Source organism: Rosa chinensis, chromosome 1 (genome assembly GCF_002994745.2).
Source record: "Rosa chinensis cultivar Old Blush chromosome 1, RchiOBHm-V2, whole genome shotgun sequence".
Classification (NCBI taxonomy): Eukaryota; Viridiplantae; Streptophyta; class Magnoliopsida; order Rosales; family Rosaceae; genus Rosa; species Rosa chinensis.
The window spans coordinates 63,458,936-63,472,631 of record NC_037088.1 but is presented as its reverse complement, the minus strand read 5'-3'; the positions used below and the strand labels follow the sequence as shown (position 1 = coordinate 63,472,631).

Genomic DNA, 13,696 nt, shown 5'->3' with positions numbered 1-13,696 from the left:
TTAATGCTGCCTTGTTAAATAAAGCCGAGGGTCTAACTCCCAAACCTCCTAAAGATTTAGGCTGATAGACTTGATCCCAAGCTATTGGAGGGCATTTCATATCAGAGCACCAGAAGAAGTCTTGGGCTAATTGGTCAATTTTGTTAGTAATTTTCTGCAGGCATTTGAAACAAGACATGGTATGATTAGACATGCTGGCGAGATTAGATTTTATCAAAGTCAATCTGCCAGCTCTTGAAAGTGTTCATATCTTCCAACCACTAAGTTTTCCTACCAACTTTAGGAGAAGTTCCTTTGCATTAATAGGGTCTTTCCAAAAAATAACATTATGAATACCTCAATACTTACCAATGGTTGTTTTATGTTGAATGTTCAGGACATTTACAATATCCTGTTTTGTAGAACTTGCCACTTTGGGAGAGAAATAAATGGATGATTTGTGGAAATTGATCTTTTGTCTTGAAGCTGTAGAAAAATTGTCTAGTACCTTGAGGATGTTCCTAGCTCTTTTCCTGGTAGGCATAAAGAAATGGAGTTGACAGTTGAGACTGTGTATGAAAAATTTGCATGTCATGCCAAATTGGAGATCTACGAACTACTGATACACCCAATGCATGAATTATGACTAATTTTATGAGGATATTTATTACAGTCTTTTTCTTAGCTTTGTAAAAATTTGAGCATCCGAATCAAAACTAATGGAGGTGCAATATGATAAATTGTTACATAAGAGAGTATTTAGTGTAACGGTGTGTACTTGCACCAACATAAATTGACGGTTGGATAACATCAAGTATATTTTTTATTATTAAAAAAAAGTTGTCTATAAATATCAATAGCTGAGATATGCTAAATTTGCTGATTCACTTGCACCGCTGATACGTAGAAAATTTTCCATTGTTACATAGGGTTTCGCGTCTTCAATGTAGTGTATGCTATAAATAGCTTGGAATACATTGTTGGTATTCACTATACTTAAACTTTGGGTAAAAGTTATAAATAGTCCCTGTGATTTGGAGTGATACTCAATATTAACTTTGTGGTTTCAAAATGTTTAATTTTACCCTTATGATTTGCAAAATTGATCAAAGTTTGTCCAAAAGCTAATTTTGACAAAAATTTCCCATGTGTAAGGATAAGTTTGTCATCTCAATACAAAATAAAACAAAAAACAAATAAATTAGAAATTTTGTAGGAAATGAAATTAAAAATAAATAAAAACCAGAATTTCACAACCTCCTATTTTTTTATTTTCATTTTTCAAATGCTATTTAATTAAATTTCTTTTACTATTTTAAATTGAAATGACAAATTTATCCTTGCACATGAGAGATTTTTGTCAAATATAGCATTTGGACAAACATTAATTAGTTTCGCAAAGCACAAGAGCACAAGAGCACAAGGGTAAAATTAAATATTTTTAAACAAGAAGGTTAATTTTGAACATCACTCCAAACTACAAGAACTATTTATAACTTTTACCCTTAAACTTTTGAAGTTGGTGATTATTATCTAATAATGGTACTTAATTTGAAATCAATTACGTTTAATCTGCACTTAAATCTAGTCCGTGCGGACTCATGCATGCGTTTTATTACAAAGCTTATGAATTGCATATTTCATTAGACCAACTAGAACTATGAGCATCTCTCTTTCAGACTTCACCTTCAGTACTAGTTCAGATAGGTTTCATTGAATCTTCAAGTTGGTTTCTTTTAATTAGTCTCAACCACAGTTGACAAACAAAGGTATATTTTTTTTTAGATGAACAAACAAGGGTATATGAACCTATGTGGTTAACTGGTTATGAACCTATTGCAGTTACACGAGTGACTATAGATTAGGCTTTTTCTAAAACTTGAAAACTAATTAAACTCTAAATTCATGCTTGGAAATTATATATCTTATTTAGTTTTTTTTTTTTTTAAATAGGAATTGATATTATTAGTAAGCAAAGTTATTAAATAGGCCAGAGTCTAACATGCACTTATACAAGAAATCTAGTAAAGAACCAGACAACATATATAAGACAAAACTAAACTCATTAAAGTCTAAACGGATACTCGCTGGAAAGCAAGCCTAACCAAGCAAGAACAACCTCTCTTCCTAAAGGAAAAATTACTCTTCTAGTCTAATCGGCCAGCACATAATTTTGGTACAAATAATAACTAGAAACATTTTAGAAAAACTCATAGAGATGAGGATTGTAACCAGATGTCTAATAGCATACAGACTTAAGAAAGTGCTAGCTCCTTCTCGTTTGGGTTGGAACCAGCCTCATCCTCAGTCTCTTCAACAACCAACAATTTGGGCATCAGGTTGGTCTTCTTGCTCTTATTCATCTTTCCCGACTCAGTATCACTCTTGGCATTCTTGCCCTTCCCCGCCGTACCATAAGGCAGCTTGTTCAAGCTTCCCATAGGCCGGTCCTTCTTCCTCTTAGATTATTCAACATTACCAGAGGGTACCTCTAACCCCATGGTCACTGCATCAAGAATTTTTTTTTTTTTTTTCCGATAGCTAATTAAGCTCAAACGCAATTTCTTCAGAGAGATGGTTACCTCATCACCTTCCCTTAGATATCTCTGCCCTATAATTGACATAACATTTTGACATGATTTTGAACTTGCCTCTGGCCCTGTTGCATTTTTGCCACTGATTAAGGAAGAAAAGCCTCAGGGATGCAGGAAATTTTGGCTAGAAAAACTAGGGTTTGGCCATTTGCCAAAACCCTATCAGTTTTAGAGCTCGTACCCTGGTCTTCACGCAACACAGTCAGCCCAAAAGGCTGTGCCACCGTTCCCACAGTCTCATCATCATCGTCCTCCTCATTCAGTTCTGGCCCTGAGCATGGGAGGCAGACATGGGTGCCAAAACCACAACATCTGCAGCGGCCATACAGGTTATCATACTTATATTTCACCATGAACTAAACATCGTCATCCACCCAAAAACTACTCTTGAATAGTAACGGTGTGGCATAACCAATCTGCACCCTTATGCGCAACACCCTCATCTTGAAAGCCGGTTCATCATATTTCTTAAACTCACCCAACCTGCTGCCGATGAGCCTCATGATTCGTTTTGATCTGAATGTAGGAGGCACATCAAGTAGAGTCATCCAATAAGACGATGTCTTCAGTTGCACCACCGTCACCTAGCTAACCCCATCATAGTCTGCCATTGCAATCGGAGCCTGGTTGAAACCCCATGGCCCTCCCTTCCAAACCCTAGCTTTATCAGCCGGATCCAAGAAAGAGAAGAGAACCTATCATTCTCACTAGTCTCTTCAACCATAAGCGTGCCATTGACTCTCCATGCTGATCAAAACATTCCCAGAAAGATCGATGTGTGTATTCCCTCGGTATGAAAAGATTGCCTATCATGAAAACCTCCGACTGTCATAAACCCTTGGATGGATGCAACTCAACTAGCTTCTTCCCTTCCGCGATGGCAAGGGAGGAGGCTAGACGTGCAGCCATTGCATCAGTGGAGACCACTACTGTTGAGAAGATCTACGCTGATGAAAAAACCCTAACCTTAGAGTTTAGAGAAACAGTGCGGCTGTGACTAGTTAGTATTCAGGTTAGAATCTAATGTATCTTATACGTACCTTATTTAGTATTGATCACATATCAAACAACAATTCGTCTAATATATCCATAAATATTGTTATTTGCAATGAATAAATTAATTTTTTTCACTTATACCAAAACATTGGATTGTGTCCATATCAAGATTAACTAAGCATACCGAGAATACTGTACAATTGGACATCGTTATAGATGAGTGCATGAATAATGAAATTTCTTGAATTTGTCTATGTGAATATGTTGTACATGAATGTGAGCACCCTAATATATTTGCATCAACATTCGTGTCGTTTTTTATGAAAGGGAAATTCTTATTTTGGGTAAGAATGATCGAGAGTGCAACGGAGAGTGATAATGAAACAATAAGCACGGATGCATAGATTATACATTGCATTTATTTTAATTTCCATTTTTGCCATACTAGAAATTAGTGGGGAGTAAGACCCATTATCACTCTCCATTGCACTATCAATCTTACCTAAAATGGAGAGGGATATTGTGACAGTAAGCACGGTAGTATAGGTTATACATTGATGTCCATTTTTTGCCATGTTAGAAATTAGTGGGGAGTAAGACAGAAATTTGGACAAAAATAGGTATACATTATCACGCTTGAATTTCCTTTGCCTACCCATTTTTGTCCCATTAATTAGTGGTTGCACATATTGCATACATCAATCGCACCCTTGTTGTTGTCATGCACCTAGTTATTTTTGTTAGGCTGAATTAGAGCATTTTTAGTAGACTCTCTATTTTAGCTCCTTAGCTATTTTGAAGAGCATGTTTAGCTTTTTATCTATTTTAGCAGCTGCACCAGACTCCTAAGTAGCTATCCATTATAACTTTTAGCTATCTCGCTCATAAATATATAGAGCGAGATGAGACTCTCTATAATTTATGTTAATTTCAAACATTCCTTTTGACCCCTAAAAAAAACATTCATTTTGATTTTTATTTATTTATATAAATATATTTAAACTATCTAATATTCATTCGAAAAACAATATAAATTCAAAACTAGCTAAAATAGAGAAAACTGATGCAGACATATTTTAAAAGTAGCTAGTCAAAATAACTTTTTAGCTACTTTAGCTAAAATTTGACTCAAATATAGGTAGCATTGGTAAAGATACTCTTTAGTTTATGGGTAGCAACGGTAGCTAGAGCTGGTATATTTATGATGTGAAAAAATTAAAAATTAAAAACGGTTGTATAGCTACTACTCCTACAGTACGTGCGTGTATATTCTGCGGCTAGTGACTAACTTTTTTTTTTTTTTTTTTTTGGGTTATGCACAAATGGGGAACAAGAAGTAGCCCCATTGAAAATGATATCACGTACCTAAGCCTAGCTAGAAAGCCAATATACGTATTTTTGTGGTTATACGTTTTACTTTTGCCACATATAAGATCTAACAGAGGTAAAAACAAAGAGCGGAGATGAACAGAAACCATGAAGATTAGATTTCTCTTTACCACATAACCTTTTGTCCCTTCTTTTGTATGATACGTTGGAGCTTCTTCTCAAGACAAATATGCAGTTTGCATGTCCCTTCTCTTCTTTTCTTCTTTTTAAAATTAATAGAAGCACTTACAGAATTTTAGGGTTTTACCAAGGGTCACAGAACAGAAATCAGAATACTTGTGATATAAGAGAGACAAGTTCAAGTCTGACGATTGTTGCTGAAAAAAAAAAAAGGATGTCTTTTGGGGTCCATTTTTTATAAACCAACTTTCTCCACTCCACTCTGAAATCTTAAATGTAATCACTTTGACTAATATGCATGTAGGCACTGATTTTCTTAGCTAGAAAACCCTAATACAAAAAGGTCCCACCAGGATTTGTCTGATGACGGCACATATATGAGCTACATGGGTCAAAACTCAAAAGGAGAGCAATCTTTTAGTGGATAATGAAAGGAACTGAAATGTAAATGTTGCCGACGATATGTCACTCACATACCTTCACTTTCTTCTAGTTCATGGTTGTTGAGTCCCATCGATTTTCCGAGGGAATTGAAATTTGGTGCAAACTAAGAGGCTGGTTATGCATAACAGTGTTTCAAACTCCACTACCCTCCACCATGCCAGTTGCCCCAGTCACTTGCTCTTGATTGTCGATCACCTCCTAATCCCACCTAATTAATGGAAACGAGATATGAATTTTTTATTTTTATCTCTTGAAGAAAATTACATAATGTGAATAAGGCGAGCACCGTTTATGCATATAAATTATATACCTCAACGAATGTTAATAAAAGCCCATAGGCAAACGGAAGACAGGTTAGGGGACTGAGAACCTATTTTATTCGGAGATGAGGTCTGAGAAAACTAGAGTTTTTGATTGAATCAAGATTTTAGAAATTTTTTTCGCTAATTTATTATAATTTATAGATATAATAATTTTTAGACAATTTATACAATTATTTAAAATTACGCATTGAGTAAACCAACAGAAGTTACATGAGTTGATGACCCAAAAACAATATTAAGAAGTTTGCAAATTAACTATCTAGTCGTAATTCAAACAACAACAAACAATAAAAATATAAAGTAATCAAAAAATAATAATATATCTTTTAAACACAACTGTAGAGTTGAGCGTGACGTTGTGATATATTTTTTATAACTTTATAAAAAATAAGAATCTAATATTTAAAATGTATCTCTCATGACTTATGGGAAGTTATAGCCAATTAAGTAGAAGCAAGTGGCATATATTCTGTCAACTCTCATTGAGAAGTCTTGAAATCTACCCTTGTTGTACATTATTTGCTTTAATTTTAAGGCAGTAATTAACCATAAGTAATCCTGCACTCTGCACTCTCAAACTGTTACAGTGATCGACTGCAAATAAACACTACCCCAGCCAATTTCAATAATTTTGTCTCTTCACTTTTCCTTGTTGTATTGTCACTTCGACTCAGTCGTGCATGTCGAAAACGCCATGTCGCTTCGATCATTTCAATAATTAACCCTCATGCATGCAGTTGGCCATGTTGTAATTAACAGCAAATGCTGCTTAATTATACAGATGAGATATGCATTGCTTATTCGTTAATCATGTTTAAAGTAGAAGGATTAGCTTTGCTTCATCCATTAAATAATAAGGATCATGAACTCCTTGAATTACGAGTGAAAAAATCTTTGTTAGTCTGTGTCTTTAAGATATATTTCTATTTTTTTTTCTTTTGGTCAATTAAGAATTCTATCTATAAAAACAAAACACACACACGATGGTCATAGGGTTTTCTTTCACTTCATGTTCATTATCCAAATATTCGGGTGCCCGTCCAAATCGAAATCCACATTACCTAGCTAGCTAGTGATCGAATCGACCATGAGTCATGAGCTGGTGTGGTGAGATATACATATCTGATATAATCTATCAACTTGTAAACAAATTAGACCCTACTGAGTATAAATATCGATGGTGATTGTTAGTCCCCCCATTAATTCAATACCATCCTAGGCAAGCCTCCTAGTCTCTGTCATTCTGTTCTTGATGTGGCAGACACTGGAGACATATAACTATGTGCAAAACCCCCGACCCCCACACTTAACCTCCTCCCTTAATGCAATTAGCTAGGATTCTCTGTCATTTTCTTAATTTTTCTCTGGTTGAAAGTTAAAACCCTTTCAGTTCCTTGCAGAAACAAATAGATACTCGTTTGTCCTCTCCTCTTTACGTTGGAATATTTGCAATCATGGCCAACATAGCCACCTGATACTCCACAATTCACTCGCGCTCATTGGTCATGCTAAGTACTTGTTACAAAACAAGTCTGCTTTCAAGTACTTTTGTTGTTGTTCTCTCTCTCTCTCTCTCTCCCCCCTCTTTTCTTCTTTGGAACTGCTTTAATTAGAATGAATGGGAAAACAAAAATTTCTGCATTTTTCAGAGGTACACAAAAGAAATGCTGAAGCTTTTTGTACAGAAAGAGTACCTTCTTGTTAATTTACTAAAAGGAAATGACCCCTCTCTTTCGAAAAGTTTACCCCCCCCCCCCCAACACACCAAAAACTTGAAACAAAAAATTATCAAAAGTATCTAATTTTATATGAACAATGTAAAATGTGGAGAAAAACTTCATTTTATATAAAGTTGCACGAAAACTAAAAGTATCTAATTTGCTGTATATTCATATCTATATTTTGAGTACTTTATTTAAAATCCGATGTCTTCTACCAACAAAATTTAGACTGTCTTTATCAAAAGAAACTTTTGAAGGAAGGGTGAGGGGAGGACTAATTATGTTTTAGATAATAGGCTTTTCCTAATTAACGTAAGGATGTAGACCTTTAAAAAGGGTTGGGTGCTTCTGTGTTCTTTTGCTAGAGGGCTCCACGTTCCGGGCACCGGAAAATTGTTGGTCTAATAACATTGAGTGCACGATTTTACTATATAAACCCATACAAAGTTACACGCCCAATGATTTTGTTTAGATAAATTTAGAACAAAATAGTAGGGAGACTATGAAATAATATATTGCTGGTCTGTTATTTCAATGGTAGCCATTAACATTTTCTTCCCCAGAAGGAAATGCCAAAACGCCATCGGGAAAAGCTTTCGTGGCACCAACAATAAAGACAAACAATCCCCCAGATGATAACATTTCACAATTTTGCCAATTCAGAAACCCACTTCAGCAAATTTGACCTCTCCAAGAGTCCTCTTCTGCAACCTATAATTTGAATGAGAGAGAAGGAGAGAGCTATAAGATTCCAATTTTTGTTCACTCATCCACCCAATAAGCGGCCTTGGCTTTTCTCTCATCACACTTCTCAAACTTATATCTATCACAGTTTCTTCCCACTACTTTGAATACTCTGTTCTCTCTCTGTTGTCCCTCCTCTGTTTCTCTCACACATTTGTTAATGCAATGGCAATTGAGTGCATGAAAACCCTAAATCACCACAAAGAAGATGACCAAAAGCCACTAGTCTTCGACGCTTCGTTGCTCCGGTACCAAACTGACATACCCAAGCAGTTCATTTGGCCCGACGACGAAAAGCCATGTCCTAACGCACCAGAATTACAAGTCCCACTCATAGACTTGGGCGACTTCCTCTCCGGCGACCCCGAGGCCGCAATGAAAGCTTCGAGGCTCGTTGGAGAAGCCTGCGAAAAGCATGGCTTCTTTCTCGTCGTGAATCACGGCGTTAAAGACAGTCTCATAGCTGATGCACACCAATACATGGACGACTTCTTTGGTTTGCCCCTCTCTGAAAAACAGAGGGCTCAGAGGAAAGCCGGCGAGCACTGCGGCTACGCCAGTAGCTTCACCGGAAGGTTCTCGTCAAAACTCCCCTGGAAAGAAACTCTGTCGTTTCGCTACACCGCGGACCAAAGCGAGTCCAATGTTGTTAAAAATTACCTCTGCAATGCTATGGGAGAAGACTTCGAAGAATTCGGGTATGTATAACTGAAACAGAGCAAAAGTAAAACAGAGCAATGTTATGTTATTATCTTCTAATTCTTCTATTAAACTCTGTTCCGGCCTAATTAATCTGATTTTTGCTTGTGTTGTTCAGGAGGGTGTACCAAGACTATAGTGAGGCCATGAGCACACTTTCCATAGGGATTATGGAGCTTTTGGGAATGAGTCTCGGCGTGGACAGAACACATTTCAAGGAATTTTTCGGAGACAATGATTCGATAATGAGGTTGAATTACTATCCACCGTGCCAGAAACCAGACCAGACTTTAGGCACCGGACCTCATTGTGATCCGACCTCTTTAACCATTCTTCACCAAGACCAAGTGGGGGGGCTTCAAGTCTTTGTGGACGAAGAATGGCGCTCGATCAGCCCGAATTTGAACGCCTTTGTTGTTAACATTGGTGACACCTTCATGGTAATTAAGCTCGCCCCTCGATATTACTAAAATTATTGATTAGATATTGATGAAAGAAACTTAATGAATTGGTTTCGGATTTTATACAGGCTCTTTCAAACGGGAGGTACAAAAGTTGCTTGCACAGAGCAGTAGTGAACAGCAAAACTCCGAGGAAATCACTAGCGTTTTTCTTATGTCCGAGAGATGATAAGGTGGTGAAGCCACCGAGCGGGTTGGTGGATAGTTCGTACCCGAGAATATACCCGGATTTCACATGGCCGATGTTGTTGGAGTTCACACAGAAGCATTACAGAGCTGACATGATGACCCTGCAAGCTTTCACAAACTGGCTTCAAGAACAGAGGAGCAGCTGAAGCGTTTTACTAAAACAGAAACTTGGGTTCCACATGGGTCTTTCGGTCCTCTGCCAAACCTAAGAAAATGACATTATCGGATGGAGGTGGTGGTAGGCCTGGGAATTTTGCTTAAACTTCGATGCAAAAGAATTGAGACAAAGGCAAAGTTAGAGGAAAAGCCACTATTTTTTTTTTGGGTACTGTTTCCGGCTCTGGTAATTAGGTAGCTAGTTCTTAGGAGAAGAACAGAAAGCAAGACAAATTGGGACATAAGGAACCAATAAATTAAGAGCTCGGTTCAGTCTTTTTTTTTTTTTTTATTGTACTTTGGTTATGTAGAAAGATTATCTATAGCAATTAGAGTTAATTATTACCTTTCCTCCTCTTCAACCACATGTATATTGCATAGCATAGTAATAAGTTAATTAGTTTGATATTAATCAATGAGGTATTCTCCAGTAAACTTTCAAAGGTCTTCTTTAATGATGATTCCGCAAAAATTGAAAATCGTACAACCATCACTCCATCAATCTATATCATCAGCAATTCAGCATTCCAATTTTAGCTGAAGCAGATATTACAATTTAAATGACCAAATAAGTTACCAATATAATTATTATCTTCTAAATATCATTCTTAAAGAAAGATATGAAATTCGATTCTTGATGATACTAGTGAATTAACTTTCCTTTCTTCACTTTACGATTCACTTTCTTAAGCGGTGAAGAACAATCTGATGATCTCCTGTCTGCATATGAAATCAATATTACTGCTAAACCCATCATTAGCGATCTCAGTAACCAATTACACTTCCTTAAATTGAAAGCTCTCAGACCTATGTGGGTTTAGGTTAAAAAGTAAAAAGCAGCAGAAAACTCCAATGAAGGAGCTGGCCCACGTCAATGGATGATTCAGTGTAATAGGATGCTAGAATCCATGGAGGGATTGACAGAGCTTCTTTTGTCTGGAAGAGAAACTTTAATTTTATGTTCTCTTGGATTTATTGTGGTATTTTTTTATACCTGGAGATTTGGAGGATTGTGGAATATATATAGAATGCAAAGGAATACTAGCTATGCAATTGTCGTGGTGTTTGTCCTCAAATGCTGCAACATTCTTCTGATGGGATTATAAATATTAATCCAACGATTTTGAAAGGGTTTTTGTCAATTTACCCTATTTTTAGGGATTTTTTTTCCACTTACCCCATTAAGTTTTTTTTAATTCTCTCTTACTCAAAACACTCTAAGGAAGTGTTTCCTACCCTTTATTACTTAGAGAGAGAGAGAGAGAGAGAGAGAGAGAGAGAGAGAGAGAGAGAGAGAGAGAGAAACCATAGAAGACTTCGCCGGAGCTCCATCACCGACTGCCGGAATCCGGTCAACTTCGCCAGATTCCAGATTCCCGTCTTAGGCAGCCCGATTTCGGTCAACTTAGCCCGATTTCGGTCACCGGCCGCCGGAATCCGGTTACCTGTAGCCACTTGCCGGACTTTTCTAAAAACCTCGCTGGAAGTCATCGGAGAGGTTTATTGCCCCCCCCCCCAATAGAACTTTCGGTCGCCGGAATGGAAACTAATTTTCCTAAAATTAGACAAATAAAACTTTGATTAAAGAAAAAAAACTAAGAGATTACATCAATTCAAAACGTTTGTTGCCCCCAATAGAACCTTCTTCTTCTTCTTCTTTTTTCATTTTTTTTTCATTTTGGGCTTCTGAACCAATTTACTGCAAAAAAAAAAAAAAAGATTTGGGCACCCAGAGAAAAGCTCTAGGCACCAAACGTTGTTCTCCTCCATTCTCCTCCGCTACCGACATACCAGATCAATGTTCTCCTTTGCCACTAGCTTGTGTCGAGCTCGAGCACCAAATCCTGCCGCGATTTTGATTTCGTGATCGGCGAAGCTAAGCAACCGACAACTTCCGTCTTCAGTACAAACTTGCCGCCGGCGATGGATGGCGCGAACTCCGACCTAGCTACATGGAGGTGACATAAAGGAACTCCAAGCTCGCCAGCTGTACGATCGATGGCGTCAGCTGCACGAACTCGTCGTCGTCTTCTAGGCTGCACAAACTCGTCGCTGACTGCACGAGCTCAAGCTTCTGGGCTGCATGACCATCACCAGCTGAGAGAGAGAGAGAGAGAGCTCGATGTCATATGGTGTAATTTATAAATTTGACTGAGGGTAAAATTATCTTTTTAAGTTAAATTGGGTAGTGGGGAATAAAATTCTGTTGCTAGTGTAAGTACGTGGGATAACTTTTGCTCATTTTAGTGCTTTTAGTCAACGATTAGAAGACAGAAGTTAGAAGGAGTTATACGTGTGGAAGTTAGAACCGAGCGGGGGCCTAAGGCAACGGAGGAGTTGTACGCCTTACCCTGTAGTACAGTGCAAGATGATCATTGCTCGCGTAATTATTTTTTAAGGGAGATGATTACTAAGGTTGAACATATATTATAGCTATAGCCTGTCATGGTAAACGAGGTAATTTACCCAAGAACAGTGAATGAAGAAGGTGTATTGTTGTGCTTATGCATGTGATAAGTTGTCATGCATTTATGGGTAAAAAATTGATGTTCAAGTTCATCTTCTAATTATTTATTGAAAAATCTTAAAAATAAAAAGAGGAATGAGCGAAGTCCTTGGATCAGCCATAGTAATGAGGGAGAGTGGAAATTGGGTTAACATTAAGCTATATACGTGAGGAAAAAAATGAGAAATGTTATATAATATTCTTGTCTCTAAACATGGCCATCCAAACTCTCTTGCATATGCATACATTTTCATCATCTAGTTTTGTCTTGTAAATAAAAAATAAACATGAATAATCGTTCATTTGTTTTATACAAATTAATTACTAAATAATTTTTGTATGAGTGGTTCTCTAGAAATGATTTTAAAATGACGATTTTGAAAATAACGGTTCAAACTATGATGTCACAACACTACATAATGAAGAAGTTATGAAAGATTTAAAACGTATTTCATCCAAATTCATTAACAACAACATCAAAACAACATTCCACGTACCATAGGGTTCATATATAACTGCTCAACCTACCCATACATACTTGTGGTTTGTTTTTTTTTTTCTTTTACCAAGTTTTATCTGGCACCAAATGATCCGAGAAGTAAGGCAACTTATCTACCTCATATATTACAACAAGAACAAATTAAGAAGAGCTGGATATTTCACATAAATAACCTTACAGCCGCCACAGGTAAGGACAATGACAGTCCCATTCCCCGTACTCGGCTTCAAAAGGCCCGCATCACGTGGAAACCATCTGTAGTTTGTTCTGGCACCACCACACCACACGCACCCCTTCGATCTCTTCCATATTAACATTTCATTTTCCGATATCCATTTTCTTTCTCTTTCTTTCTTTCTAGGTATAATTATGCATTTTTTGTTTCTGTGTTTGCAACCACAACTGTTCGAAAACTATTCTCTCCTCCCCTTAAACGACAAAGTTTCGGATTTCTCTCATGGATACCCACCTGCTCTTCGCACTATCTATCTGTACCTTCCTCTGTCTTCTTCTCTTACGCACCACCCCACCACCATATATAACAGTACTATTTCCCCCGCTCGGTTTCCCCCTTCTAACTTCCAGCCATGGCCATTAGGCCGTTTTATATATACTGGAATACCGTATACATAAAATTTTCTTAGTTTTCTCACTCTCTGCTGTCTTCAAGAAACAACTCCCCAAATCGACAAAAAAACGAGACGTCGCAAACCTAGACATCTTCCTTTACATGCAACCCTAGCCTGCATCTTGAGGTCCTCAAAGACCTCAACACATGCCTCACCCTTCTACCCCCAGGTACCCTTCCTGATCAAACCATTACTTGGACCCGGGGAGTGAATTAGGGTTTAGGTAACACGTGAAAAGTGCGGCCTT

General features: G+C 37.3%; 1 protein-coding gene across 1 annotated transcript; it reads left to right on the top strand.

The window, feature by feature from the left end:
- The first annotated feature begins 8,327 nt into the window (after nucleotides 1-8,327).
- On the top strand, nucleotides 8,328-10,183 carry LOC112198085 (gibberellin 20 oxidase 1). The gene is made up of 3 exons (XM_024339129.2): nucleotides 8,328-9,008; nucleotides 9,128-9,449; nucleotides 9,539-10,183. The coding sequence occupies exons 1-3, from the start codon at nucleotides 8,476-8,478 to the stop codon at nucleotides 9,803-9,805; spliced, it is 1,122 nt and encodes a 373-aa protein (XP_024194897.1). The 5' UTR covers nucleotides 8,328-8,475; the 3' UTR covers nucleotides 9,806-10,183.
- The last annotated feature ends 3,513 nt before the right edge of the window (nucleotides 10,184-13,696 follow it).